Source organism: Megalobrama amblycephala, linkage group LG1 (genome assembly GCF_018812025.1).
Source record: "Megalobrama amblycephala isolate DHTTF-2021 linkage group LG1, ASM1881202v1, whole genome shotgun sequence".
NCBI classification, from domain to species: domain Eukaryota; kingdom Metazoa; phylum Chordata; class Actinopteri; order Cypriniformes; family Xenocyprididae; genus Megalobrama; species Megalobrama amblycephala.
The window spans coordinates 10285024-10312323 of record NC_063044.1 but is presented as its reverse complement, the minus strand read 5'-3'; the positions used below and the strand labels follow the sequence as shown (position 1 = coordinate 10312323).

Genomic DNA, 27300 nt, shown 5'->3' with positions numbered 1-27300 from the left:
CACAGCCTGCATCACGTGACTCCCTTGTCTCTATAATTTTTAATTAATAAATTTGTTATTCCTTATTCAAATTTGATCTCTGACATAATCATTGCTGGACTGCCTGGATCTCATTGCCTTAAGTTTTTGCATCAAGTGGAAATAAATCAACACTGAATTTTCTTAAGCTTGAAAATGCCACCTTTCTAGAGCACATCTTCTAGAGCTGCTGTACAGCCCAAAAACAGCCCATTACTTTCCTGTTATCACTGTAAAGCTGCTTTAAAACAATTGTAAAAAGCACTATATAAATAAAGGTGGCTTGACTTGTGACGGATAGGTTTAGGATTAGGAAACAGAATATACAGTTTGTATAGAATAAAAATCATTATCTCTATGGAAAGTCCCCATAAAACATGGAAAACCTGTGTGTGTGTGTGTGTGTGTGTGTGTGTGTGTGCGTGTGTGTGTGACAAACATTTCCACTTCTTTCTTTAGTTCTCTAAACTCTACACTACCAAAACCACAAAAGAGCCTTCACAATCCCAGATCAAGGTGAAGAGATTGGCCAAAAGTTTTCCCACTGGTTGAGCGTGGGAGGTCACAAAAGAGACTATGACAATACTAAAGTTGTAGCTGTAAGATGTAATTCATTCTGTAAGAATTATGTTAGTGCTTTTAATACAATTCAAGCACATCTTTTAGCTAATACATTACTTTAGGGTTGTCAAAAGAAAGTCAATACTTAACCCTCTACTTGCACACATGTTGATGGCACATGACAAAAAAAAAAAAAAAAAACATAATTTTTTGGAAAATTTGGAAACATTTTATTGACAAAATATTTTTTGTTGTATCAGGGCAACGTTGTGCAACAATGGTACAGAATCATAGAGAACATTATTATCAAAATCCATTTAAAAAAAAATGTCAAGAAATCCTTAATTAAAAAGCGAAAAACACTTGAAAGACATTGATATATTGAATTTGATACATGCATAGGTTTGTATCATGTAGTGTGTCATGCCATATCATGTACTTCATTTAATAAGATTTCACTCCGTACGAAACTTCAAAAAGCAGTTCTTCTCTGCTGTGAAATAGAGGTGTATGTTACAATTTTTGCACATCACTGCGTGTTCCTGCACACCCTTCCTGGGTATAACACATTGTGGCCAATGTGAGGTATTGGCCAAAACATCCTCGAAAAGTACCCCTTATCGTACAACGTTGCCTTGAGGCAATGAAAAGAAAAACTGAATTTATGAACATGCAAAATAAAAAAAACTTCATAAAACCTGACAAAAGTCTTCTCTACACCTTCATACACACACATATTTTTATGTACAGTTCATTTAATTTTAAATGAGATTACTAAAGCAAATAATCTTGCCTTAATCTTTTCACACCATGTGCTCCTGTGACCATGGTGCAACCAAAACAGGACGTCCCACCTTTAAATGGTGCTTGATAGTGACTCTCACACCTTACTGGACTGCTCTTTGGTCCGACCTTTCTAATGCATAATTTAAAGAAAAATTTACTAAACATAGGGCTTAATAAAACGTTCCATTGCCTGAGGGCAACGTTGTGCTGTAGAGGGTTAATTTTTCAATATTTATTTTTCCACATTCTTCACAACTCTTCACACAAAACCTCTTATCGCTAGTAAAGCAGTGAAGACTTACATCTCTTCTCTTGTTGCTCTTTGTTCTGAAAATTACAACCAAAAGCCGCACAATGAGGCATCGTATATTATATTCCGAGTTGTGTTACGGTAAAAATAGCAACAGTCTAGCATCAGTAGCTCACCGAGTGCAACCATTTGATCTCATCGATGTAGAATGCACTGTGCACCTAAACAAAATGGCCCTTCATATGTCATGGATTTTTTTAAATAACGTAAATCTTTCATGGGTTTTCTACTACATATTTCAGTAAGAGAAATCATTTACATTTTATTAAGCCATACAAGTCTTAATTCCCTTTAAAAATGTAACAGTACAAGTCTTTCTGCCCTACCAGTAGTATTAATTATTGGGTCAATCCGGTACCTGATGAGGTTCATTGTGCAGCACAGACAGATTTTTTGATTATAACAGGAGTTTTCACTCAGTCAGTGAGCTTGCGCTGCAGCTGAACTGAAGTGATATCAGCTTCATTGATTATAAAGCCAGCGCTCTTTGCTTGCTTTCTGTATATAGTCCATTCATAATTTGAATAAAGGTTTATTTTTCATTCTGCAAAGTACACACTTCATAGATTCAAGAGTGACAACTGAATTAAAATGAGAGATTGAACTGGAACTGGAACATGCAATTGGACAATGATCTGAAGATCACAAGCAAATCTACAGCAGAATGACTGAAAAAGAAAAAAATCAAGGTGTTGCAATTGTTCAGTCGAATTCCAGACCTCAACCCAAATGAAATGCTGTGGCGAGAACTGTGCATAAAAAAAGCCCACAAACCCCAAAGTTCACAAAAAGTTGTAATTTCTGCAGGCTATAAACAGCTCGTGAAAATGAAAATAGGCCTAATAAATTCTATAATAAATTTTAAAATATTTGTTAATCGCTGTTTTATTTATCTTATATTTATGTTGTTTTATTTTTGTAATGTGATTTTGTAAAGTCGTACTTTTGTTATAGCATAATAGGCATATTGTTTTTATAATGGTTACTATTAATAGTGTACGTTTTTTGGAGAATTGTATTAAAACCAGACCAAAAATCCTAATAATAAATTAAATCATAGTAATTATTAATGTAGGCTAATAATACCCAGAACAATTAAAAAACAAAAACATTCAAAAATGTACAGATAATAACAAATGAGATTTCGGTGATATTTTGACAACTCAAATGAATATATTTTATGCTAATAACGTTATAATTTTTTTAATGATATGAGTAAAAATATAAATAGTATGTAATATATTGCATATTTAGCCAATAGTTAATTTTTCTAGCTAACATGCTATGGTCATTAAATGGCTTTCCTGAGGGAAAATGCAATTCTATTGAATTGCATTTGATAGATTTCACTTTCAATAAAATATTTGCGATGGGTTTATAAAAGATGTTTTTATGCATCTTTGGCCTGAGTTTTTGTTGCATTTACACTGTTCTGACCAGCAGGTGTCACCAGCGTGTGGTGTTTGGAACGCTTAGTTCGAAACTGAATCATTTTGCGAATTGATTCTTTGAAAGGAGTAATTTCTCCCACCTTAATACCAGGTCGAAACTGTCTCAAAGTAAAAGGAGTGGCCCACCTCCTGTCCTTAAAATGTTTTTTTGAGAGCTGCTAATCCTTTGAAATATTTCAAACTTTTCTGAGAATGTGAAGTGGAACAATTGTAGTAATTGTATTTTCTCAGTCAACATTTTTACTACACAATTTTCCACTAAAAGTACAAAACAGGGTTACACTATGAGTATACACTGATCAGCCACTTAAAACTGACAAAGTGAATAACATTGATTATATCATTACAGTGGCACCGGTGGAGGGATATATTAGGCAGAAACTGAACAGTCAAGACTCGGGAGGCAAGATAACATAACAATGATATTTATTAACAATCAGCAAGCAAAATATGGTAAGATAAAGTTCTTTGGCGTAGGGCCCGTCCGTAGCTCACATCCTGACTGGTGCGGACTCTGCATTTTCTGACTGAAGATGAAGGCAGGGGTGTAGCTGACCCCCGGTAAGTATGGACAGGGACCATCCTGGTGGTGATGGGGAGGATGGAGGTGAAGGTTGGCATCAGCATCTGCGAACTCAGACATGTGTAAGTACCGATCTTTTATACTCCAAATGTTAGATAATGATTGGTTAGATCTAAACTAGTAAGTGTCAACAGCCGAAAGTGCCTACGACGGGCATGTCAGCATCAGACTATGGTGTGATGGAAGAAGGTTGCCTTGTCTAATGAATCATGTTTTCTTTTTGATCAGGTGGATGGCCGTGTGTGTGTGTGTGTGTGTGTGTGTCATTTAGGAAGAGATGGCAGCCGGATGCAGTATGGGAAGAAGGTTGGTGGAGGCAGTGTTATGTTCTGGGCAATGTTACGTTGGCATGTATTACTACCTAAAGATTGTTGCAGCCCACATACACCATGGCAATAGTGTTCCCTGATGGCAGTGGCCTCTTTTTTGCACCATGCCATACTGCAAAGAAATTGTTCAGGAATGGTTTGAAGAACATAAAGAGTTCAAGGTGTTGCCTTGGCCTCCAAATTCCCCAGATCTCAATCCAATTGAAAATTTATAGGATGTGTAGAACCAACAAAACTGGTCCATAGAGGCCCAACCTTACAGCTTGCAGGAGTTAAAGGATCTGCTGGTAAAGTCACGAGGGGGTCCTACATGATATTAAACAGGTTGTCTTAATGTTGTGGCTCATTAGAGTATATAACTGTGTACATAAGTGTTTGCTGTGGTTCATGAAAGCCAATTTTGATGAACTTTACATTTTCATGTTGCCTTCTATTTTACCACTTTTTTTTTTTTTTTTTTTAAAGGTGCAAAACACATTTTGTAGTTCAAAATAAGTTTGTATTACTAACATTATATCAGTTAATGATATATACAGTTATGATCTGTAAAATATTCAAAATGCATGCTTACCTTCTTAATTCTTATCATCCAAACCATCTGTGGCTTCAATGAAACCACAAAGTTTAAATATAGCTGCGAGCAGCGATGGCGGGCCCAAGCCCGGTGGCACCGCCACCCCGGTGGCTTCAGGGCAACTGTGCACAGCGGGCAATAGGCATTTAAAATGGTTAAACATCAAAGGGCTATGTCAAATTCACTCCACATTTACTGCACTACAAGGTGCCGCTATAGAGCCCCTCCTCCCTGCCCATTTTCAAATGATTACATGTGCCAAGTTTTAACATTATTCTGATGAATTTTGAAGCAAATCAGGTAAAAATAAGAGGGTGATCTCAATGTATGCTGAAAGTGACACATTTTCTGCTTCCAGTTGGTGGCGCTATGACTTTGAATCACAATAGTCACATCCATGTGATCAGCCTTGTACAACGAAGACTAAGCCAAAGTTTCATCAAAATCAATTAATGTATGCAGAAGTTATAACACTTTGTTTCCCTTTTCTTGCCATAAATTCATTGCCTCGCCACGGCCAAACCATTTGAGATATCCAAAATCCGTTTGCAATTAAACAACTTCAATGTGTTAGCAACAAGTTAAAAAAAGCTTGGTGTAAATTGGATAAACCCTGTAGGAGTAGTAGTATAAAATTCATAGCCTGTTTTTTCAAAAAATTAAGATTCAAACAAAAATAGCCGACTTCCTGTTGGTTGGAGCTAATGAATGTAAATTAGAAAATTGTCCGGCTTGATGAGAACAATATGTGTACCGAGTTTGGTGACTGTAGGAAAAACTAACCCCCCCACTTTTGTCAAAAGGCGGCGCTACTGAGCCCCTCCACCACGCCCACTTCTATGGCTTTGTCCATGTCTACTGGTTGACAATATTGATGTGTGTGTCGAGTTTCATGCAATTTGAAGCATGTTAAGAGCCTCAAAAACACTCAAGAATATTATTACAGTTTGACCTGTTGCCATGGCAACAATATTTCAAATATCAAAAATCCTGTCATAGGTCTACATCTGCTGTGTATTGACATTACACTGATGAAGTTTGAAGCAAATCAGGTAAAATAAGAGGGTGATCTCAAAGCATTTCAAAAAGTGATACACTTCCTGCTGCCAGTTGGTGGTGCTATAACTTTGACTCACAATAGTCACATCCATGTGATCAGACTACTACAACCAACACACTCGTGAAGTTTCATAAAGATCAATATATGTATGCAGACGTTATAACACATTTCCTGTTTCCTTTTTCTCGCCATAAATTCGTTGCCTCGCCACAGCCAAACCGTTTGAGATATCAAAAATCCGCTGGCAATTTTTAATCATCAATGTCTTGACTTCATGCTGACCGAGTTTGGTGGCGATCGGATTAATCGCCTAGGAGGAGTATATCAAATTCCAGAGCATGCGTTTTTCAAACAACCCTTAATAGCTGACTTCCTGTTGGCGTGGCGTTTAACTTAGAGCACGAAAGTTGTTCGGCCCGATGAGGTCTATATGTGTACCGAGTTTCATACTAATACGTGCAAGCGTGTTTAATATATGGACCAAATTTTCAGACTTTTTTCAAGGGCGCTGTCGAGGCCCCCTGCCACGCCCGGGTACCAGCCTCTGCGGCGTCCTAATGGCTGCGGATTCCAATGTGTGTGCCAATTTTCAAGAGTTTTTGAGCATGTTAAGGCCCCCAAAAAGCCCCGGAAGACGGAAAAAAATAAAAAAAATAAATAAATATAGCTGCGAGCAGCGATGACGGGCCAAAGCCCGGTGGCACCGCCACCCCGGTGGCTTCAGGTCAACTGTGCACAGCGGGCAATGGGCATTTAAAACGGTTAAACATAAAGTACTATGTCAATATCACACCACATTTACTGCAGCAGCTTTTACTTCAAACTTCAGCCATGTTTTTAGTGTTTTTGGTCCAAACAGCATATTATTAACTTTTAACCATTTCAACTACCAGAAGACTGCTATTACACTACAATTGTCCACTATAGATCAAGTTTTAGAATAACAAATACTTTCTTACATATATTTCCCTGTCAGCTTGCCTCCTTTAAGGTGACAAATACATGATTTAATTTTTTACTCCTACTGCTACTACCTTATTAAATTTATACACATATTTCTTTCAAACCATATTAAGGCTGTGCACTATAAGTAAATGTTGTGTTATATCAAACTATTATTTTAACATTGATTATATCATAATATTTACAAATAAATAACTACACACAAAATACTGCATTGTACCCTAAACAATGCAGTTTTATTTTCCAAGTTTTAAAGTTCATTAAAGGTGCCCTTGATTCAAAAATTGAATTTACCTTGGCATAGTTAAATAACAAGAGTTCAGTACATGGAAAAGACATACAGTGAGTCTCAAACCCCATCGTTTCCTCCTTCTTATATAAATCTCATTTGTTTAAACGACCTCCGAAGAACAGGCGAATCTCAACATAACACCGACTGTTACGTAACAGTCGGGGTGTACGCCCAATATTTGCATAATGCCAGCCCATGATGTTCCCAACATTATGAAAGGCATTACACAAGGGCAGCCAGTTAACGTCTGGAGCTGCACACAGCCGAATCATCAGACTAGGTAAGCAAGAACAACAGCGAAAAATGGCAGATGGAGCAATAATAACTGACATAATCCATGATAGCATGATATTTTTACTGATATTTTAAATTGTCTTTCTAAAAGTTTCGTTAGCATGTTGCTAATGTACTGTTAAATGAGGTTAAAGTTACCATCGTTTCTTACTGTATTCACGGAGACAAGAGCCGTCGCTATTTTCATTTTTTAAACACTTGCAGTCTGTATAATGCATAAACACAACTTCATTCTTTATAAATCTCTCCAACAGTGTAGCATTAGCCGTTAGCCACAGAGCATAGCCTCAAACTCATACAGTATCAAACGTAAACATCAAAATAAATACTTTACTCACATAATTCGAAGCATGCATGCAGCATGCATGACGAACATCTTGTAAAGATCCATTTGAGGGTTATATTAGCTGTGTGAACTTTGTAAATGCACTGTAATATAGTCGACAGCTGGTGTGGCAGGGAGCTTGCGATTTAAGGGGGCGGCGCCGAGTGTAAATCAGTGCATTGTTAATGATGCCCCAAAATAGGCAGTTAAAAAAATTTATTTAAAAAAATCTATGGGTATTTTGAGCTGAAACTTCACAGACACATTCAGGAGACACCTTAGACTTATATTACATCTTGTGAAAGAACGTTCTTGGGCACCTTTAAAACTCATACAATGAAAACATAGAATCAATCCACTTTAATCAGTGCCTAACACAGCTATTTTGTCATTCGAACTTAAAAAAACAACAAAGACTAACAGTTTTCTTATCTTTTTACTGATCTGAAGTATAGTACCTTCATTTTGAATTCATCCAGGTTCAATTACTAAACATACAATCGTAATTTAATTTAAATCAAACAATGAGTGCAAAATACCATCCTAATCTGCCATGTCTGTGTTTTTTCTCAGACAAACCCTAAAAAAATTCTAGAGCAAATTACATACTGTTATTTGTGCAAACTCCACCGTGCTCTGAGAAATCTAATTTAGCCTTAATGCGAATGTCTGTGATTGCTGATGTTGTATCCACCTTATTCCAACGCCCCACGACGCTTTGCACGAATTATGGGAGTAATTTCCGTTAAACTGTAAACAGTCAGTGATAGACACTATGATCTTTTTAAACTGGGTACAATAAGATGACATTATTCTACTCACCCTTCAACCAATGAACAATAAATGGACATTTAAAAGTGTGAAAGCATCAACAACGTAATTTCAACAAGCCATGTAAAGGTGTGATTTTTTCCACAGCAATAACGGATGGGTTGAACATATGCTATAGTGATATATATATGCATTATGTAATACATTGCCTTAATAAAAAAGGTCATGAACTTCAGCATTGTGTGATACTATTTCAAAGTGATTTCCATTTTAATAAATTGTATTTACCTTTGAAACAAACCTGGAAAGAGACGTGAGGCTTTGAGGAGATTCTTTGTGCATTCCAGTGAATTATTAATGGGATGTATTGTAAATTATATAGAGAGAACAGACCACAAATGTACAGTATATGCTGTCCCTTTTCATACTATTACAGCAGTATGCAAAGAGACAAAATAAAATATTCTGGAGGATAGAAAGCAGCTGCTGAAAAGAGCTCTTGCCATAGATATTTTTGTTATAACATATTACAATACCAAGCGTTATGTCATTCTCATGATGTCTGAAAATAAAACATGAAAGAAATTGACAGCTGATTCAGTCAAGCTGACTGATAAGCTTTAATTGTAGGGCAACCATATGATTTGAAACGATAAGTTTCAGTTTTTTTGAATGGAAGTTCACCAATCCGGAAGTGGAACCCGTAATTTGAAACGCAGTAGGCTAGTCAGGAATAAGGCTAGTCAATAATCCTCACACTTTATGTTTTTGACCTCCCTGAGCTGTTGTTTGTGCCCCAATCTTATGCACCAAAAGCATGCTTTTGCAGTGTGTTTTTATATTTGAATTAACCCTAATTATCAAACTAATAATGTAATAATATGTTGTCAGTGGCCTACAAATGAACTGGCCTGATTAGCTGCTTCAGATGTGTTTGAGTAAGGGTTGGGAATAAACTCTTAAGCACAGTGAGTCTGCAATAAAAGGGTTAAATAACTGGCTGTAAAACTCTCTCTGTCTCTCACTTTCACTCACACACACACACACACACACACACACACACACACACACACACACACACACACACACACACACACACACACACAGAGGGAGGGGGAGGGGGACTGAGACCCTACGTCTAAGAGAGCTTAAGAAAAATCCACATTTAAACCAAAATATCTGACTTCCTGTTGGTCAGAGCTAATGACTGTAAATGAGAAAGTTGTCCAGTTTAATGAGAACAATAAGTGTACCGAGTTTGGTGACTGTAGGTTAAACTAAACCCCCCACTTTTGTCAAAAGGTGGCGCTGCAGAGCCCCTGCTCCCCGCCCGTTTCTAAGGCTTTGTCCATATCTACTGTATGACAATAATGATATGTGTGTCGAGTTTCATCCAATTTGAAGCATGTTAACGGCTTCAAAAACGCCCAAGAATATTATAAAAGTTTGACGTGTTGCCAAGGCAACTATGTTTGAGATATCACAATTCTTTTCAAAGGTCTACATCTGCCATGTTTTGACATTATTGTGGTGAAGTTTGAAGCAAATCGGATAAAAATAAGATGGTGATCTCAAAGCATTTTGAAAGTGACACGCTTCCTGCTGCCAGTTGGTGGCAGTATAACTTTGACTCACAATAGTCACATCCATGTGATTGTCTATTACAACCAACACACTCGTGAAGTTTCATAAAGATCAATCAATGTATGCAGAAGTTATAACACATTTCCTGTTTCCCTTTTCTCGCCAAAAATTCATTGCCTCGCCACAGCCAAACCGTTCGAGATATCAAAAATCCGCTGGCAATTTTTCATCATCAATGTCTTGACTTCATGCTGACCGAGTTTGGTGGTGATCGGATTAATCGCCTAGGAGGAGTATATCAAATTCCAGAGCATGCGTTTTTCAAACAACCCATAATAGCTGACTTCCTGTTGAGGTGACGTATAACTTAGAGCACGAAAGTTGTTCGGACCGATAAAGTCTATATGTGTACCGAGTTTTATACTTGTATGTGCAAGCGTGTTTGATATATAGACCACGTTTTCTGACTCAATTCAAGGGGGCGCTGTCGAGCCCCTCTGCCACGCCCGGGTACCAGCTTTTCTCCGGCTGTAATGGCCGCGGGTTCTGACCCGTGTGCAAAATTTCAAGAGTTTTTGAGCATGTTAAGGGCCCCAAAAAACCCAAAAACTTAGAAAAAAAAAAAAAAAAATTAAAGCTGCAAGCAGCGATGAAAGGGCCCTCGCACCCGGGCTCACTGCCACCCATTGGCCTTAGAGAAACAGTGAACAGTGGGCGACATGCATGTAAGTGAGTGAATACAGGAGAATTATGCCAAAGTCATTTCGAAATGCCACACTTCCTGTGGCCAACAGGTGGCGCTTTGACCGTCACTGAATATTGCCATGTTGATGTCTTCAGGCAAGGACTATCATCGAACATGTGAAGTTTGAAACAGATCGGACATTGTATGCCTGGGTTACAACAACTTCCTGTTTCTTTCGTGGCATTATTTGCAAACATTAGCACTCAGCCAAGTGTTGCATAATTTAACGTGTTTCTAGCATGTTTGGTACTTCGTGGCATAATGAAATGTGAATCTGGTAGTGAATTACAGTGTAAAGCATGCCATTTCCTGTTGCCAGCAGGTGGCGCTATGGCTAACTGAATATTGTCATATAGATGTCTTTAGGCCAGGAATCACACATGTGAAGTTTGGGGCAGATCAGACATTGTATGCTTGAGTTACAACAGCTTCATCATTCATGGCGAAACATCAGACTTTGTCAGTCCACCACGGACACGCCCTTCACGAAAACTCAAGATCTTTGATATTTAACATCTCCAAGGCCTTAAGATTAGACTGGCCATATATGATGTTGATCTGGTTTAATCTCTATGAGGAGTTAATCACAGTGTAAAACATGTCATTTCCTGTTGCCCCCAGGTGGCGCTATGACTGTAACTGAATATTGTCATATAGATGTCTTCAGGTCAGGACTCTAATAAAACATGTGAAGTTTGGGGCAGATCAGACATTGTATACCCGAGTTACAACAACTTCCTGTTTCATGGCGAAACATCGAACTTTGCCAGGCCGCCACGGACACGCCTTTCAGCGAAAACTCTAGATCTTCGCAATTTAACGTCTCAAAGGCCTTTAGATTATACTGACCAAATATGATGTTGATCTGATTAAAGCTCTAGGAGGAGTTCATTAAAGTACAACGTCTGGAAATGGCAAAAACTGCACAAATTTTGCAAAGAAAATTCAAAATATCTCACTTCTAGCTGGTTTTAAGATTTCACTCCAAGAGACTTTTTTGTAGGTATTGGGCTGTTAGATGTGTGTACCAAATTTCATACCTGTACGTGAAACGTAGTGTCAGGGGCACTTCGTTGAAATTTTTTAGGTGGCGCTATGGAGCCATTTTGCCACACTTAATTCTGAAACCCATATCAGACGTAAATTTTCACCACTTCTGACGCATCTGCAAAGTTTCATGAGTTTTCGAGTATGTTTCGGCCTTCAAAAAAGTGATTCACCTTACATGGCGAAACATCAGACTTTGTCAGTCCGTCACGGACACGCCCTTCAACGAAAACTCAAGATCTTTGCAATTTAACATCTCAAAGGCCTTAAGATTAGACTGGCCATATATGATGTTGATCTGGTTTAATCTCTATGAGGAGTTAATCACAGTGTAAAACATGTAATTTCCTGTTTCCCCCAGGTGGCGCTATGACTGTAACTGAATATTGTCATATAGATGTCTTCGGGTCAGGACTCTAATAAAACATGTGAAGTTTTGGGCAGATCAGACAATGTATGCCCGAGTTACAACAACTTTCTGTTTCATGGCGAAACATCGAAATTTGCCAGGCCGCCACGGACACGCCCTTTGGTGAAAACTCTAGATCTTCGCAATTTAACGTCTCAAAGGCCTTTAGATTAGACTGACCAAATATGACATTGATCTGATTAAAGCTCTAAGAGGAGTTCGTCAAAGTACAACATGTGGAAATGGCAAAAACTGCCAAAATTTTGTAGAGAAAATTCAAAATATCTCACTTCCTGTTGGGTTTACAAACTTTGCACCCAGGGACTTTTTTTGTAGGTATTGGGCTGTTACATCTGTCTACCGAATTTCATAACTGCACGTGAAACGTAGCACGAAGGGCGCTTAATTGAAATATTGTAGGTGGCGCTATCGAGCCGTTTTGCCACACCTAATTCTGAAACCCATATCAGATGTAAATTTTCACCACTTCTGACACGTGTGCAAAGTTTCATGAGTTTTTGAGAACGTTTAGGCCCTCAAAAATGCGATTCATTTTGGAGAAGAAGAATAATTGGCTGAGCAATTCCAATAGGGTCCTCACACCATCGGTGCTCGGGCCCTAATAATCCTAAAGAAAACAAAAGGGCCTTCAGCCCCTTACAGGGCTTTGGCCCTAATAATCCTTAGTGGATCAAGAGGGCCCTGCGCGAATTTTCGCTTGGGCCCTAACAAGAACAATGCTTTCTTATCATGTTGATCTACAATTTTAAGAAGTAAGTAACAGTCAGCTCAGTGACTCCACCCAGCAGTATTACACCATGTTTAGCCAGTGAGAGCTCACTGATCGTCTTCATCATGACCATCATCATCTCTCTGCTCCTGTTGGCCTCTCTGCTGCCACACCTGACCTTCACTGGTGAGACTGATTATTTAACAGCATATTACGATGACTTTTACAAGTGTTTAATTGGTATGTGCTGAATAAGTTGACTAACAGCCAGGGTTGGAGAGTAACGAAATACATGTAACTTAGTTACGTGAGTTACTTAGTAAAATTTGAGTAACTGTATTTCATTACAGTTACATTTTAAATGGGTGGTAATCAAATTACGGTTAGATCCGAAAAGTATTTTAGATTACCAGAGTGATTACTTTGAATTTTAATATCATTTTACAAACCCGATTCCAAAAAAGTTGGGACACTGCACAAATTTTGAATAAAAACAGAATGCAATGATGTGGAAGTTTCAAATTTCAATATTTTATTCAGAATACAACATAGATGACATATCAAATGTTTAAACTGAGAAATGTATCATTTTAAGGGAAAAATAAGTTGATTTTAAATTTCATGGCATCAACACATCTCAAAAAAGTTGGGACAAGGACATGTTTACCACTGTGTGGCATTCCCTTTCTTTTTATAGCAGTCTGCAAACGCCTGGGACATGTTTACCACTGTGTGGCATCCCCTCTTCTTTTTATAACTGTCTGCAAACGTCTGGGGAATGAGGAGACAAGTTGCTCAAGTTTAAGAATAGGAATGTTGTCGCATTCTTGTCTAATACAGGCTTCTAGTTGTTCAACTGTCTTAGGTCTTCTTTGTCACATCTTCCTCTTTATGATGCGCCAAATGTTTTCTATGGGTGAAAGATCTGGACTGCAGGCTGGCCATTTCAGTACCCGGATCCTTCTTCTACGCAGCCATGATGTTGTAATTGATGCAGTATGTGGTCAGGCATTGTCATGTTGGAAAATGCAAGGTCTTCCCTGAAAGAGACTACGTCTGGATGGGAGCATATGTTGTTCTAGAACTTGGATATACCTTTCAGCATTGATGGTGCCTTTCCAGATGTGTAAGCTGCCCATGCCACACGCACTCATGCAACCCCATACCATCAGAGATGCAGGCTTCTGAACTGAGCGCTGATAACAACTTGGGTTGTCCTTGTCCTCTTTAGTCCGGATGACATGGCGTCCCAGTTTTCCAAAAAAAACTTCAAATTTTGATTCGTGACCACAGAACAGTTTTCCACTTTGCCACAGTCCATTTTAAATGAGCCTTGGCCCAGAGAAAACGCCTGCGCTTCTGGATCATGTTTAGATATGGCTTCTTTTTTGACCTATAGAGTTTTAGCCAGCAATGGCGAATGGCACGGTGGATTGTGTTCACCGACAATGTTTTCTGGAAGTATTCCTGAGCCCATGTTTTGATTTCCATTACAGTAGCATTCCTGTATGTGATGCAGTGCCGTCTAAGGGCCCGAAGATCACGGGCATCCAGTATGGTTTTCCGGCCTTGACCCTTACGCACAGAGATTGTTCCAGATTCTCTGAATCTTTGGATGATATTATGCACTGTAGATGGTGATAACTTCAAACTCTTTGCCATTTTTCTCTGAGAAACTCCTTTCTGATATTGCTCCACTATTTTTCGCCGCAGCATTGGGGGAATTGGTGATCCTCTGCCCATCTTGACTTCTGAGAGACACTGCCACTCTGAGAGGCTCTTTTTATATCATGTTGCCATTTGACCTAATAAGTTGCAAATTGGTCCTCCAGCTGTTCCTTATATGTACATTTAACTTTTCCGGCCTCTTATTGCTACCTGTCCCAACTTTTTTGGAATGTGTAGCTCTCATGAAATCCAAAATGAGCCAATATTTGGCATGACATTTCAAAATGTCTCACTTTCAACATTTGATGTTATCTATGTTCCATTGTGAATAAAATATAAGTTTATGAGATTTGGAATCGGGTTTGTAGTAATAATAATAAAGACAGAGAAATTACAGCTTCCAGTTGAGAGGGGAGGATTAGGTCTTCCCAAGTTATCTCTGTATCATTATTCATTTGGTTTGAGACACCTGGGACAATGGATTTACCTCCAGAACGAGCTCCCCCATGGTTAGTTATGGAAAAATTTGCTTGTCCGCTTATACCTTTTGAGTCCATATTGATAACAAAACTACCACTACCAGTGCATAATCATCCAATTATTTCCCATCTCCAAACAGTTTGGAAGAAGACTTGTCGTATTCTAGGGGTTGACCCTTTTTTAAGCCCTTCATCTGCTATTTGGGCCAATCCAAAGTTGCTAATAGGTGGAACACCCGTGTTATGGAAGAAATGGATAGATAAAAATATAAATATTCTGGAAGATCTTTATGAGGATGATGCTTTAATATCTTTTGAGAGACTTAAGCAAAAATTCACCTTGTCTAACGACCAGTTATGGAGATATCTACAGATGAGACATATGCTCACAAGTATCTTTACCTCCCCCTCATATGCTCCCAGGGGTAAAAACACTCTCAAGATGATCCAGAAGATTGTAGGTACTGGCCATGAGGGGTTTAAATATTATTCCTTACTTATTAGTCAGATGGGCCAAAATATTAGTTCTGCGGTTAAGATAATTTGGGAAAAAGATTTGGGATGCACATTTGAGGATGAAGAATGGGGGAGGATCACTGGGAATTTAAAATTGATGTCCAGAGATATTAGAACACGTCTCATACAATTTAAAATCTTACACAGATTCTATTGGACACCCAGAAGGCTGTTTAGAGCGGGTTTTAAGGATAATCCTGAATGTTGGCGATGCCAGAGAGAGGAGGGCAACCTATTTCATGTTTTATGGCAATGTCCAGAAGTCCAGTATTTTTGGAGGGAGGTGCACGATTATATTTTAAAGATATCACAGACCCAGTATGATCTCTGTCCTAGTTTATATATTCTTGGTGACCCTCAGCCTTTAAGTCATGTTAAAAAAAATGAATCAGAATGGATACAGAGCTGCATCATGCTGGGCAGACGTGTGATTGTAAAAAACTGGAAATCTTCTGGAAGGCCTCCGATTTTAGAGTGGCTTTCGGATTTAGGAAGGGTGGCAGCCCTTGAAAAACTCTCCTATAGTCTACACGGGAGGATCGAAATTTATTCTGAAAAATGGGGGAAATTTTTGAATTTCTGAAATCCGTAGTAGCAAGCATGTGACAAGACAATGGTCATGGTGAATATGATTTAGTTTATAGTGGAAACTTATGGTGTTGCCTATACCCCTGCCTTTTTTTTTTTTTTTTTCTCTTCTTTTTTTTCTTTTTACTGTTGTATTTACTTATTTTTATATTGTTACAATTTATCGCTTGTTTTGTTGTATGTATGTGTTTGTGGATTGTTTATATGTTTCGTACTTGATTGTTTATACCACATCTGTCTGCAAATAAGAAAATCAATAAAGTACAAATCATAAAAAAATAATAATAAAGACACGATCAGATTAAAAGGCTGTGAGATAAGATGGATAAATGTATTCTTATGGGCCTTTATTATTTAATGTTCTTACATATTCTTTTATCATTAAATGAAGTTTGTTATCAAATTGATAATATCAAACTTCATTTGAATGCTATAGTGGCAACATCACGCGCAATAGGCTATTTATAGCTTATTACATTGCGCGCGATGTTGACTATATAGACAGCATTCAAATAATATATTAATATAATAATTTCTTAATTCCGCCCTTATTTTATCATTCCTAATTCCAGGTTGCTATGGAAGCACAGGTTGTTTACACATTTAACTGGTGGCCATGAGAAATAGATGTCGTTCCCTCAACATAATGAAGTCATGGCCTCGAGAAAAATATCTCGTTCCCTCACCATATGATCTCGAGGCCAAGATTTTACATAGCGTGGCCACGACATAAGGATGTCGTTACCTCGACAAAATGATGTCGTGGCCACGACTTATTATCACTTTCCAACAAATTAATATCTTGTGGCCACGACATATTATCACGTTCCCACGAGTTTATATGTCGTGGCCACGACAAAACTAAGTGAACCGAACATGTCCCCTCCCGGTCACCGTAAATTTTAACCAGGACACAGACCATGTCCGTGTGTCACCTATCAATGACATCATTACCCTCAATTTCCGGTTTTATTTTGTCGAAACCATGGAAACGTCAAAGACACTTTAGTACTGTATATTATGTGTTTTATTAGACAGGGGAGCAACTGTTTGGATACATTCATCGACAGAAACCTCATCATGTTATATAGTTTAACACATTAAGGGCCAAATTTACTAAACGGGGCAAATTAGCGTGAGAGCGCAATTCCACAAACGCGCCGATGGGAGTGGCAAGTTTTGCACGTGATCTGCTGAATAAAGAATAAATTATCTCCACTTTTATTAAGAGTATTTGAGGAATCTTTTTCTTCTAGTACCCTACCTCCAACTATGCAACACGCAGTCATATCGCTCATTCTCAAGAAAAACAAAGATCCTCTTGATTGTAGCTCTTATCGCCCTATCTCTCTTCTTAATGTGGACAGTTAGATCCTGGCAAAAATGCTGGACCATAGGTTAGAAACTGTTCTGCATTCTATTATATGCAATTATCAAACTGGATTTATCAAAAATGTATTTAATTATTTTTTAATATACGTCGACTCTTAAATATTCTTTATGACCCCACTCCATCTAATGTCCCTGAAGTACTTCTATCACTTGATGCTGAGAAAGTTTTTGACCAGGTGGAGTGGGACTATCTGTTTTATGTTTTGAGGAAATTCGAGTTTGTTTCAAAATTACTCATTTGATTAAAGGGCACCTATTATGCAAAATTCACTTTTACATGGTGTTTGACCATAAATGTGTGTTGGCAGTGTGTGAGCAAAACCACCCTAGAATGAGAAAAATCCACCCAGTGTTTTTTTTACAATCTCAATAATTCATAAGCACTGTCTCAGAACGCCCTGTTCTAAGATTGCTCTCACTGTGACGTAGAATTGCGCTAAGCCCCACCCACGTGGTTTGATTGACAATCTGGTTTTGGCATAGACCCCGACCTCGGTGATCTGTCAACCATCCTCCATTGTTTCAACGACAGCCGGTAATGTCTCCTAAGAAACATAAGTGTTCTGTTGTGGGATGTAATAATGAATATAGTAGTTTACACTTACTTCCGACATCAGAGCCACTGAAAACGCAGTGGATGAATTTTATTTACGAAGGAAAGGCGCCACTCAAAATTCCAAAATACGTTTATGTTTGCGCGAATCATTTTTTGACTGACTGTTTTGAGAACGAGGGTCAATTCAAAGCAGGTCTTGCTTCAAAGTTAATCCTCAAGTGTGGATCGTTGCCTACTGTTCGCGATCCAACGTCACCTCCAGAAGAATAAGTGTATTTAATGTTTTTTGAAGCAAATAGTCATTTCAGTGGATGTCAGCCAATTCAATAACAAATGCGTCTAAAGTTGTTGTCGTCGTCGTCGTAGAATGTCTGTGTATATAATTTAAACCTTGTTTGTATAGTATGTATCCACACGTATATATATATATTTTTTAAAGATATTGTATTAAAAACTGTGTATGTTTACTTAGCAAACGTTATTACAGTATTTGTGTTTGTAGTTTCAAAAAATTGCGCGAACGTTATCACAGTGTGTGTGTTGCACATCCATAATTGCAAAGGGGACGCGATTAAAACTCTATAAGTACATAAATGTATCAAATAACCATTCAGAGACGTCCTGCTCCATTCTCAATTGTGTTTCTTCTGCCGGAGTCTCTTCATCATCTGGGTCTGATTCCGGTTCATACATGTACGGCTGAATGCCATACAAAACAGCGGGTCTCTCACTCTCAGCCATTCTGCTTCTACCCTCTGTTTATTGCCATAGGTATGCAAGTTACGCCCTCATCCAAAGGCAGGGCGGGGATATGCAGCTCATTTATATTTAAGGTGGTACACACCAAAACAGCTCTTTTTAAAACAGGCCCCAAAAATGACATTTTCAAATGGTTATAATAAATTAACTGTGGGGTATTTTGTGCTGAAACTTCACAAATACATTCTGGGGACACCCAAGATCAATATTACATCTTGTAAAAAGGGGCATAATAGGTGCCCTTTAAGGTTCTTTATACATCCCCTCTTGCGGCAATATGTACAAATAATAACTTATCTCCCTTTTTCTCTCTACTGCGTGGAACAAGTCAGGGTTGTCCATTGTCACCCCTTTTGTTTGCGTTAGTAATTGAACCACTAGCTGTAGCTATACATGAGCAGATTGCCATTAAAGGAATTTATAGAAGAGGTATTGAACACAAAGTTTCTCTCTATGCAAATGATATGCTTATATACTTGTCTCACCCACTTACAAGCTTACCAGTACTGATTGGACTGTTAGATGTCTTTGGTAAAATCTCTGGATATAAAGTCAATCTACAGAAAAGTGAACTTATGCCTATTAATCTAATATCTCATTCAGAATTATCTAACTCTTTTCCATTTAAACTAAGCACAGTTTAAGACGCGAATCAGTGAATGTTTGAACCTTTTTTAATAGTTGTGTTTGAGTCGCTCAGTTGTCCTCCATGTGAAAAGATGGATCTCAAAATCATTCAGTCACTGCTGGAAAGGGTTCAAATATGCAAAAGATGGTGGAAAACTGGGACCTGGAGATTTTTTCTGAAGAACAGAGCTCAGTTTAACTGCTCAGAATAAACAAAGGACTCATGAACAACCATCACACAACAAAAAAACAGTCATAGATCATCCAGGTAATGACACACAGTATTAAGAATAAATGGTTCACAAACTTTTGAACTGAGTCATTTTAATAAATTCAGCTATTTTTTTGTCTTATGGATTATATGTAAACATCTTTTATGTAAAATATCTTATTCAGGACAATACTAAATAAAAAATAAAATACATTTTGTATGATCTCTCTTATTTTGTTAAAATTTTGCACATTTTCACAGATTCTGCAAGTGGTTCACATACTTATTCTTGCAACTATACGTAACCTGAGACGTTCCCTTTCGAAAGGGAACTCTACACTGCGTTTGAAACGCATATGGGGAACGATATACCCACGCCGCCATGCTTGAGGGGAGTGCATGCCAAAAAATGGCTAGACAAACATCAGAACTAGCAGCTTCAACTAAAATGCCAGAACCACTCCCCCTACGTCATACATTGGCTGTCAGTGACAGCATTCCCTATGGCCAACAGCCCAAGCTATAAGCCTCAAAGAGGCCTTCCACAGAAGGCCTACCAAGGCCGCTCAAAGTCTTCTGGGACCAAACTTCTTTTCATAGAAAAGAGGGTACCTCTAAGGGAATGTAGCCAGGGGGCCCGAAGAAACCCTAGCCAGTCACTTGTCAGGGGAAACAGAGTCAACCCTGAATGCCACCAGGGAGGCTGACCTGGTCTCACTAAAGCAACCTAGTCTTGGCCAACAACCTGTCTGATCACAGAGTCTCAAATCACATTCTTCAGAGAAGATATCCACTAAGAGTGACTGCAAAGAGGCAGTAACCAACTCAGACCAGAGTGAAGAGAGGGGCATCCTGGAGAGCAGGACTCAGCTTAGCGCTTTTTACCCTTACCAATGAGGGGAATAACACTCTGCTTAATCCTAGGATCTACTCAGCGCTTGATTATTTGCACTGAGGAGGCTGTGCACTCCAAAGGAACCCAACAAGTGGAGTACCAGCCTGGGGGCTGATCCTCAATAGGGAGGCCTCAGAGAGGCCTTCAATCACTGACAAGCTTAACCCTCTGGAGCCTGAGGCTGATTTGGGGCCTGGAGAAGTTTTGACATGCCCTGACATTTGTGCTTTTTTCAGTTGTTCATAAACATATTAATGGCAAAAGTGTCATTACACTGTATTCAGCACAAACTAGGCTACCATAATATGTGAGGAACATGTATGTACATGTTTGTGTTTTTGAAGGAATAATGTTTATGTGTGGTTATTGAAAAAACAAAAAAAACTTAAGTCACTGAAATAAGGCAAAAAAGTATATTAAATCTGTGTTCACAAGACTTCTGGGTATTGGAGGTTGTAGACTAGAGTTTTTGCTTCAAAATTATGTTAAAATTATGCTGCCTACTCCTTCATAGAAAACAATATATTGATTTAGTTTTTGTAAGAAACTTTTTGTCAAGAAACACAGTATGCGTGGAGGTGTGAATCATCATGAATAATGGGTGATTCTCACCTGAGAAGACAAAAGAATCACATAAATAATGACCTGAAATGACTTGCATATTAATGAGGCCTTTCAGTCAGGTAGGCTATGTGAAAAAACCCTCTGTGATCATGTCTCATATATTGAGCTGAATCATGGACTTCTGACATGGCTCTCTTTTCATACAGGTTACATAAACACAGAATGTTTGTTTTCGATTTGACTTGCACAATTTAAAACCTGACATTTCAATGTTTCTTTAGACATAAGTCTATTTTTTTTTCATTAGTATTCACTAAGTTATAGTTCATTTTCTGAGAACTATCAGATTGGACTTCGTTCAGAGGGAGACGAGAGATCACGCATCATGTTAGTTTTCTTTATTTTACAAAAAGCACAACATCGTGTTTTTACTCTGAGTGTACACAAATAAAAGAAGACATTATATAGTTTCAATTGATATATTACTTATGTCTCTATGACAAGAAATGACAGAGTATTTTAAGTCTGTTTTGCTGCAATGTGAAAAAAATCCTGCAAAACGCGCCGGCGCGTTACCCGACTCCAGAGAGTTAAGGAGCTAAGTACTATGCAGGACAACCCTCAAATGAGGGGAGTACAGAGCTCAACCTAACAGATAAACTGTACTGTAGACCCAAAAAGGGGCCTGCAACATGACACAAATTCTACATTGTGTAGAAATACATCCCAGCAGCCTTGCTAAAGGCCAACATGTGAACTACATGCTCAATCTGCTTAGAGGCCTGTGAAGGCCGCACACCCAGAGCAGCTTGCTTGCTGATAAGCAAAACCCACAAACATGGAACTCTTTCAGAATGAAACCGAGTTAAACCAGCAGATAAGACTGTAGAGTGCCCACATAACAGTCTACCTAACACAATCCAACAAGCAGTGTACTCAGTAAAAAAAACTTTTTACTCTCTAAAACATAAGGAGTACAACATACGCCATCATGCACTGCAGGAGGCCCAAAAGAGGGCCTACGACTTCCAGACAGACACGTGGCGTCAGCTGGTGGCAGTGTTCTAAGCTCTAAGGGAGACAAATATGATAACCAAACTTCTCCAGTGAGGTTAACTAGTTTAACTCAACCTGAGCCACCATACCACCTGGCAATGTACTCAGTAAAACACCTTTTACTCTTTAAGCAAGACGAGTACAAACCTATGCCATCATGGTCTTGAAGGAGGCCCAAGCAGGGCCTACAACTCAGAAAGACATGTGGCGCCAGTTCTAGTGGCAGTTTCTAAGCTCCAAGGGAGCCATATATAGAAATAAACTATCCAGTGAGGTTAAAGGCCTTTGCACACCGAGTCCAAAATTTGCATGCGAAATTTCACACGTCAAAAAATAAATTCGACCTCACGTTATGTCAATCACGTTTGCACACTGCCTCCGAAACTTTCGTCTGTCATAAAAATATTCGGATCAGGTTAGATTTTCTGCGTTTTTCGCATCCGTGGCACGCATTTTGAGAGATGTTTTGACAATTCAGAGCCACTGTACGTAAATGCAAAAATCCAGAATGCCATCTGACAAGTTGATCCACGTCATCTACAGCACAAAGCAGTAGCACTGTATGACAAACAATGTGCGAAATACAAAGACAGAAAATAAATTCAGATTGTGCCAGTAGCAAAACATCAAACTGAGCCACTGACATCCTGAAGTAAACTTTGAAACACTCGGGATAATCATGCAGCTCCTTGATGAGGTGAACCCTCCTTTCTCTCTATGCAATCTCGGGATTGGATGGACCCAATATTTCTCTTTCTTTTTCTCTTTTAAAGAAGAGAGAGGACAACTAAATCATGCTCGCTGCTTGAAGACTTCTTTTTTGTATTGTTTTGCGATTTTTTTTTTTTTCACAACAGATTCATTAATACGCATCGGACTCAGTGTGCAAGGTCTCTGTGCATGAATACGAAAGGTCTCTGTCACGAATACGAAAAAACGCATGCGAAAATTTCGGACTCAGTGTTGCCTGGCAAGGCCAGACTGATATATCTTCTACAAGATATATCAGTCTGATCAGTCCGCCCTCCGTCGCGATTCGAGTCAACTCCAAACCGTACCGTGCAAACAGCGTCACTCTAGTGTGGCGAAAGTCCCTTCAATATCAACAAAGATTGCACACGGGAGACCCGAGAGTTTGTTCTATTCAGCCGTGAATTCAGTTTTAAATGACCAAAAACACATTAATTATTTACTTTTCACTGTTGACTCTCTTGTCGCTTTGCTAACGTCATATCCGCCCTTCTCTGATTAGTTTACTCCGCTTCCTGTTTGCTCGGATTTGCTCTGCCCTAGAAATCGAATTGATTCAATGGCCGACCAGACTCATCCGCTGGTACAGTGGTGAGGCTGGATTTTCCAGGCAGGATCGTAAAAATTCCGTCATAATCAATTGTTACCCGTCATTTTTATTTTTATTTTTGAATAAGACATTTAATAGTTTCTGTTTTGTCCACATTTTCATTTTTATTCACGAGCTTACAGAATAAGCAAATAGGTCTAGGCTATGCATTTATTTATATTATGAAAAGAAAGTTGAACAAAGACTGTGCATCACTTTTCAGTTTTCGTGGATCGTGAGTGAACGTGATCATCCCTTTCTCTTTACTATTTTACAGAACGAAATAAACATGAATGAACATCAGAAAATGTTTAAAGATGGTAGCTTTTTACCGAAATCTGTATCACGTCTTAATCAGCTCAATCAGTGTTGCAAACAATGTCATGTAACATTATACCTCAGAAAAGCCATTCGTTGACCATAAACTTGATAGTCAGCAAAAAAAAAAAAAAAATGAACCATTTAAAACAAAAGAAACTGGATTAGAAACTTTATTATGCAAGTAAAAGGATTATAACTTTATTATTATTAAATAGACTTAAACTAGGTGCTCGCCTGTGTATAATCAAACGCATTGTTTTCATTTTATTCTGGAGACTGAACTCGCGCTTTGCTGCCACACTGGAGCGGACTCGCCACCAACTCGACAGGGGTGGGAATTACAGTTACAAATTACATTAGCCTCAGTGTAATCTGTCAAAATGACAGACAGCCTTCAGCTTTTTCCGTCACTGCAAAAAAAAATTTCGGTTAACGCGACCTCTGATACATGTGTATGTATATATATATATATATACATACACTACTCACAAAAAGTTGAGTTCACATGTTCACATGAGTTTCAAGAGTCACATGTACATATAATTCAATATAATAAAAGTTATGCGTATTTGCCGTGCTGTCCAGGGGGAGGGCTCTGAGCTCGGAATATTGGCCCGAACCCAGAGGACTCCCCCTGGTGCAGTAAAAATAGATAGAACTACAAGTGAGGAGATGGGGTGGAGTAGGGATGCTAGTAAACTCTCAAATGAACAGATGTAAGTCTGCTGTATTTATACCTCTAGTCATTGGTTGAGTTGATTAACTGAATGCTCTCCACCTGTGCTAATTAGGTTAATTATCTGAACCTGCTCCTCCTGAATTTTGTTAAAAAAGTTATGCGTATTTGGCGTGCTGTCCAAGGGGAGGGCTCCCAGCTCAGAATATTGGCCCGAACCCAGAGTACTCCCCCAAAAAGCAAAGAGAGCAAAGGACAGCCGCCAGACTAAAGACTCCCAAAAGATGGTGAGAATTGGCAGGCTGGCATGTTAAAAAGAAGCCTGGTCAGTTGACCAGGAGAACCCTTGTTGCCTCTGGCAGGAACAGCTCACGGCGCCGGGCGGACGGGCCCTACTGGCCAACAAACAAGGAGATGCTGAATTTGGAACGATCAATCCGGAGACCAATGCTCACGGCATCGGATGGGTAAAGCCCTACCACCTAATAATTGGGGCGCAGCAGGAGTTAAACTGTCCGGCCGGGGGGGTCCGTGCTTCCTCTGACAGGAATTGTACATCGCCAGGTGGACGGGCCCAACCAGCCAATAGACAGGGAGCACGTGATTTGGAGCGCCCGATCAGGAGGGCTCTGGCTACATCTGACGGGAGACCAATGCTCACGGCATTGAATGAGTTAGCCCTACTGACCGAAAGACAAGGGGCAGTGTGATTCAGGAACGACCGACCGAAGGGGCCCACTCAGCCGACAGGAGCAGCTCCCAGTGACGGGTGAGTGAGTCCTATTGGTCGATGGTTGGGTGAGGGGAATTGTAAGGGCCAGCCAGGAGAGCCCTCACAGCATCCGTTGGGAGACCAATGCTCACAGCATCGTACTGAGAGGGTATCGTGGGAGACCAATGTTTTAGGACAGTGAATCTCAACCTTCTGAGTAATGGACCCCCGTCATCTTTGGAACCGTCCTCAAGGATTCCGGAATAAAATTGGCTCATTGGTATCATTAATGTCTTTGTGATGAACAAATGCAATCGATTGTAATTTACTATAACATTAGTTGACATACCTTCATTTATGGGAACATGTCAAATGTCAAAATATATAAAAGTCATTCAGATATTTAATAAGGACCCCCTGGCATTATGTCAAGGACCACTAGGGGTCCATGGACCCGTGGTTGAGAAACACTGCTCTAGGAGGAGACCAATGCTCTGAGAGGAGACCAATGCTCTAGGAAGAGACCAATGCTCCATGAGGAGACCAATGCTCCGGGAAGAGATCAATGCTTCGGGAAGAGATCAATGCTCCGGGAGGAGACCAATGCTCTGGGACGAGACCAATGCTCTATTAGGAGACCAATGCTCCAGGAGGAGACCCATGCTCTAGGAGACCAATGCTATGGGAGGAGACCAATGCTCTGGGAGGAGATTAATGCTCTGGGAGGAGACCAAATGCTCTGGGAGGAGACCAGTGCTCTAGGGGGAGACCAATGCTCTGAGGAGACCAATGCTCTAGGGAGAGACCAATGCTCATTGCATCAGACGGGTAAGCCTTGCCGGACGAGGAAAGATAAGCACTGACTGGGAGGCTTTTGTGGTGTCCGGCGGGGGACCAATGCTCAGGGAGACCAATGCTTATGGTGGCCGATTTAAGTAACGTAAATAAATAAAAAGGAAGTGGGTAAAACATGCAAAAGATAAAGGCATGTATGCAGCTATTACTCATATTGTAATAATAGTAGGCAAATAATAAAATATGGCCTATCACTTATGTTATGTTGCTTGCTATGCTATTACACATTGGCCAACAATATTCATTTTTCTGTCCAACTAGCTTACATAACCAGACAGTAAAATGTAATTTTGTAACATGTAACTTTTTTTAAACAAACGTAATAGCCTACTTTAATATTTTTTTTATTTTGTAAAGTTGTGCAATTTTGTAGGATTTATGGTATTTTGTGTTATTTATGTGCCTCAGTTTGTAATAATTTAAGTATATACATTTATATAAAATAGCATTTTATGTTAAATCCACTTTAATAAAGATCTACATTTCTAAATTTCATTTATAGTGATAGACATGAAAAATGTGCCTGGTTTTAGTGGACGATTACTGCCATCTACTGGAAAGCAAACACTTAATTAAATTAAAATTAAAATAACGATTTTTTTAACTACAGCCACTAGATGGCTATAGAATTAATCAATGGTTCACATTATAAAATAATTATTATAACTATAAAAATAACTCTATATCAAATTTTAGCATTTTTTTGTACTATCATTTGTACTATCATGGGTATTTGAAGATATTTTGAAAAATACAATTATTTACTGTAGAGAACAGTGCACTATTGCAGACTTATATACTGAGGTTTTAATTGCATTATTTTAATATAGTCAGTCGTGAATTAAAGTGGGCCGGTCTAAGGCATGAAACTCCAGGGCTGAAAATGAGTCCCAATCCGGCCCTGGGTCAGGTACCCTTGCAGATTATATAGTACCCAGATCATGCTGATGCAAGCGGTTTCGAATGGTCTGACGTGAACACTCGGGTGCCTCTCACTTCCCTTAAACTTGCCTGGAGTTGAGTGGCATTCATAATCTGGTTCTGCAGGGCACTATTCACAATGAAGTGGTCATCAGCATGGGATGTGGCCAAAGGATGCCCCTTCTATGCCTTTCTGTGACTCTTCCAGTCTCTCTGCTTCTCTGTTGCAACCTGCTGATGACACTCTGTGACACTAAGCTCAGTGGCAACTTCTCTCTGAGAACATCCTGTTTGAAGCCTCGCAATGGCCAGGTACTGTTGATCAGTGTCGTC

The 27300-nt window shown here is 39.1% G+C and overlaps 1 protein-coding gene across 1 annotated transcript in view; it reads right to left on the bottom strand.

Moving 5' to 3' along the window:
* Window positions 1–12939: 12939 nt before the first annotated feature.
* Window positions 12940–27300, bottom strand: part of LOC125250578 (NACHT, LRR and PYD domains-containing protein 12-like) — a 129535-nt gene continuing 115174 nt past the window's right edge. Inside the window, 1 exon segment of the mRNA XM_048163219.1 lies at window positions 12940–13024. Within this exon segment, the coding sequence (XP_048019176.1) occupies window positions 12940–13024 (85 nt within the window).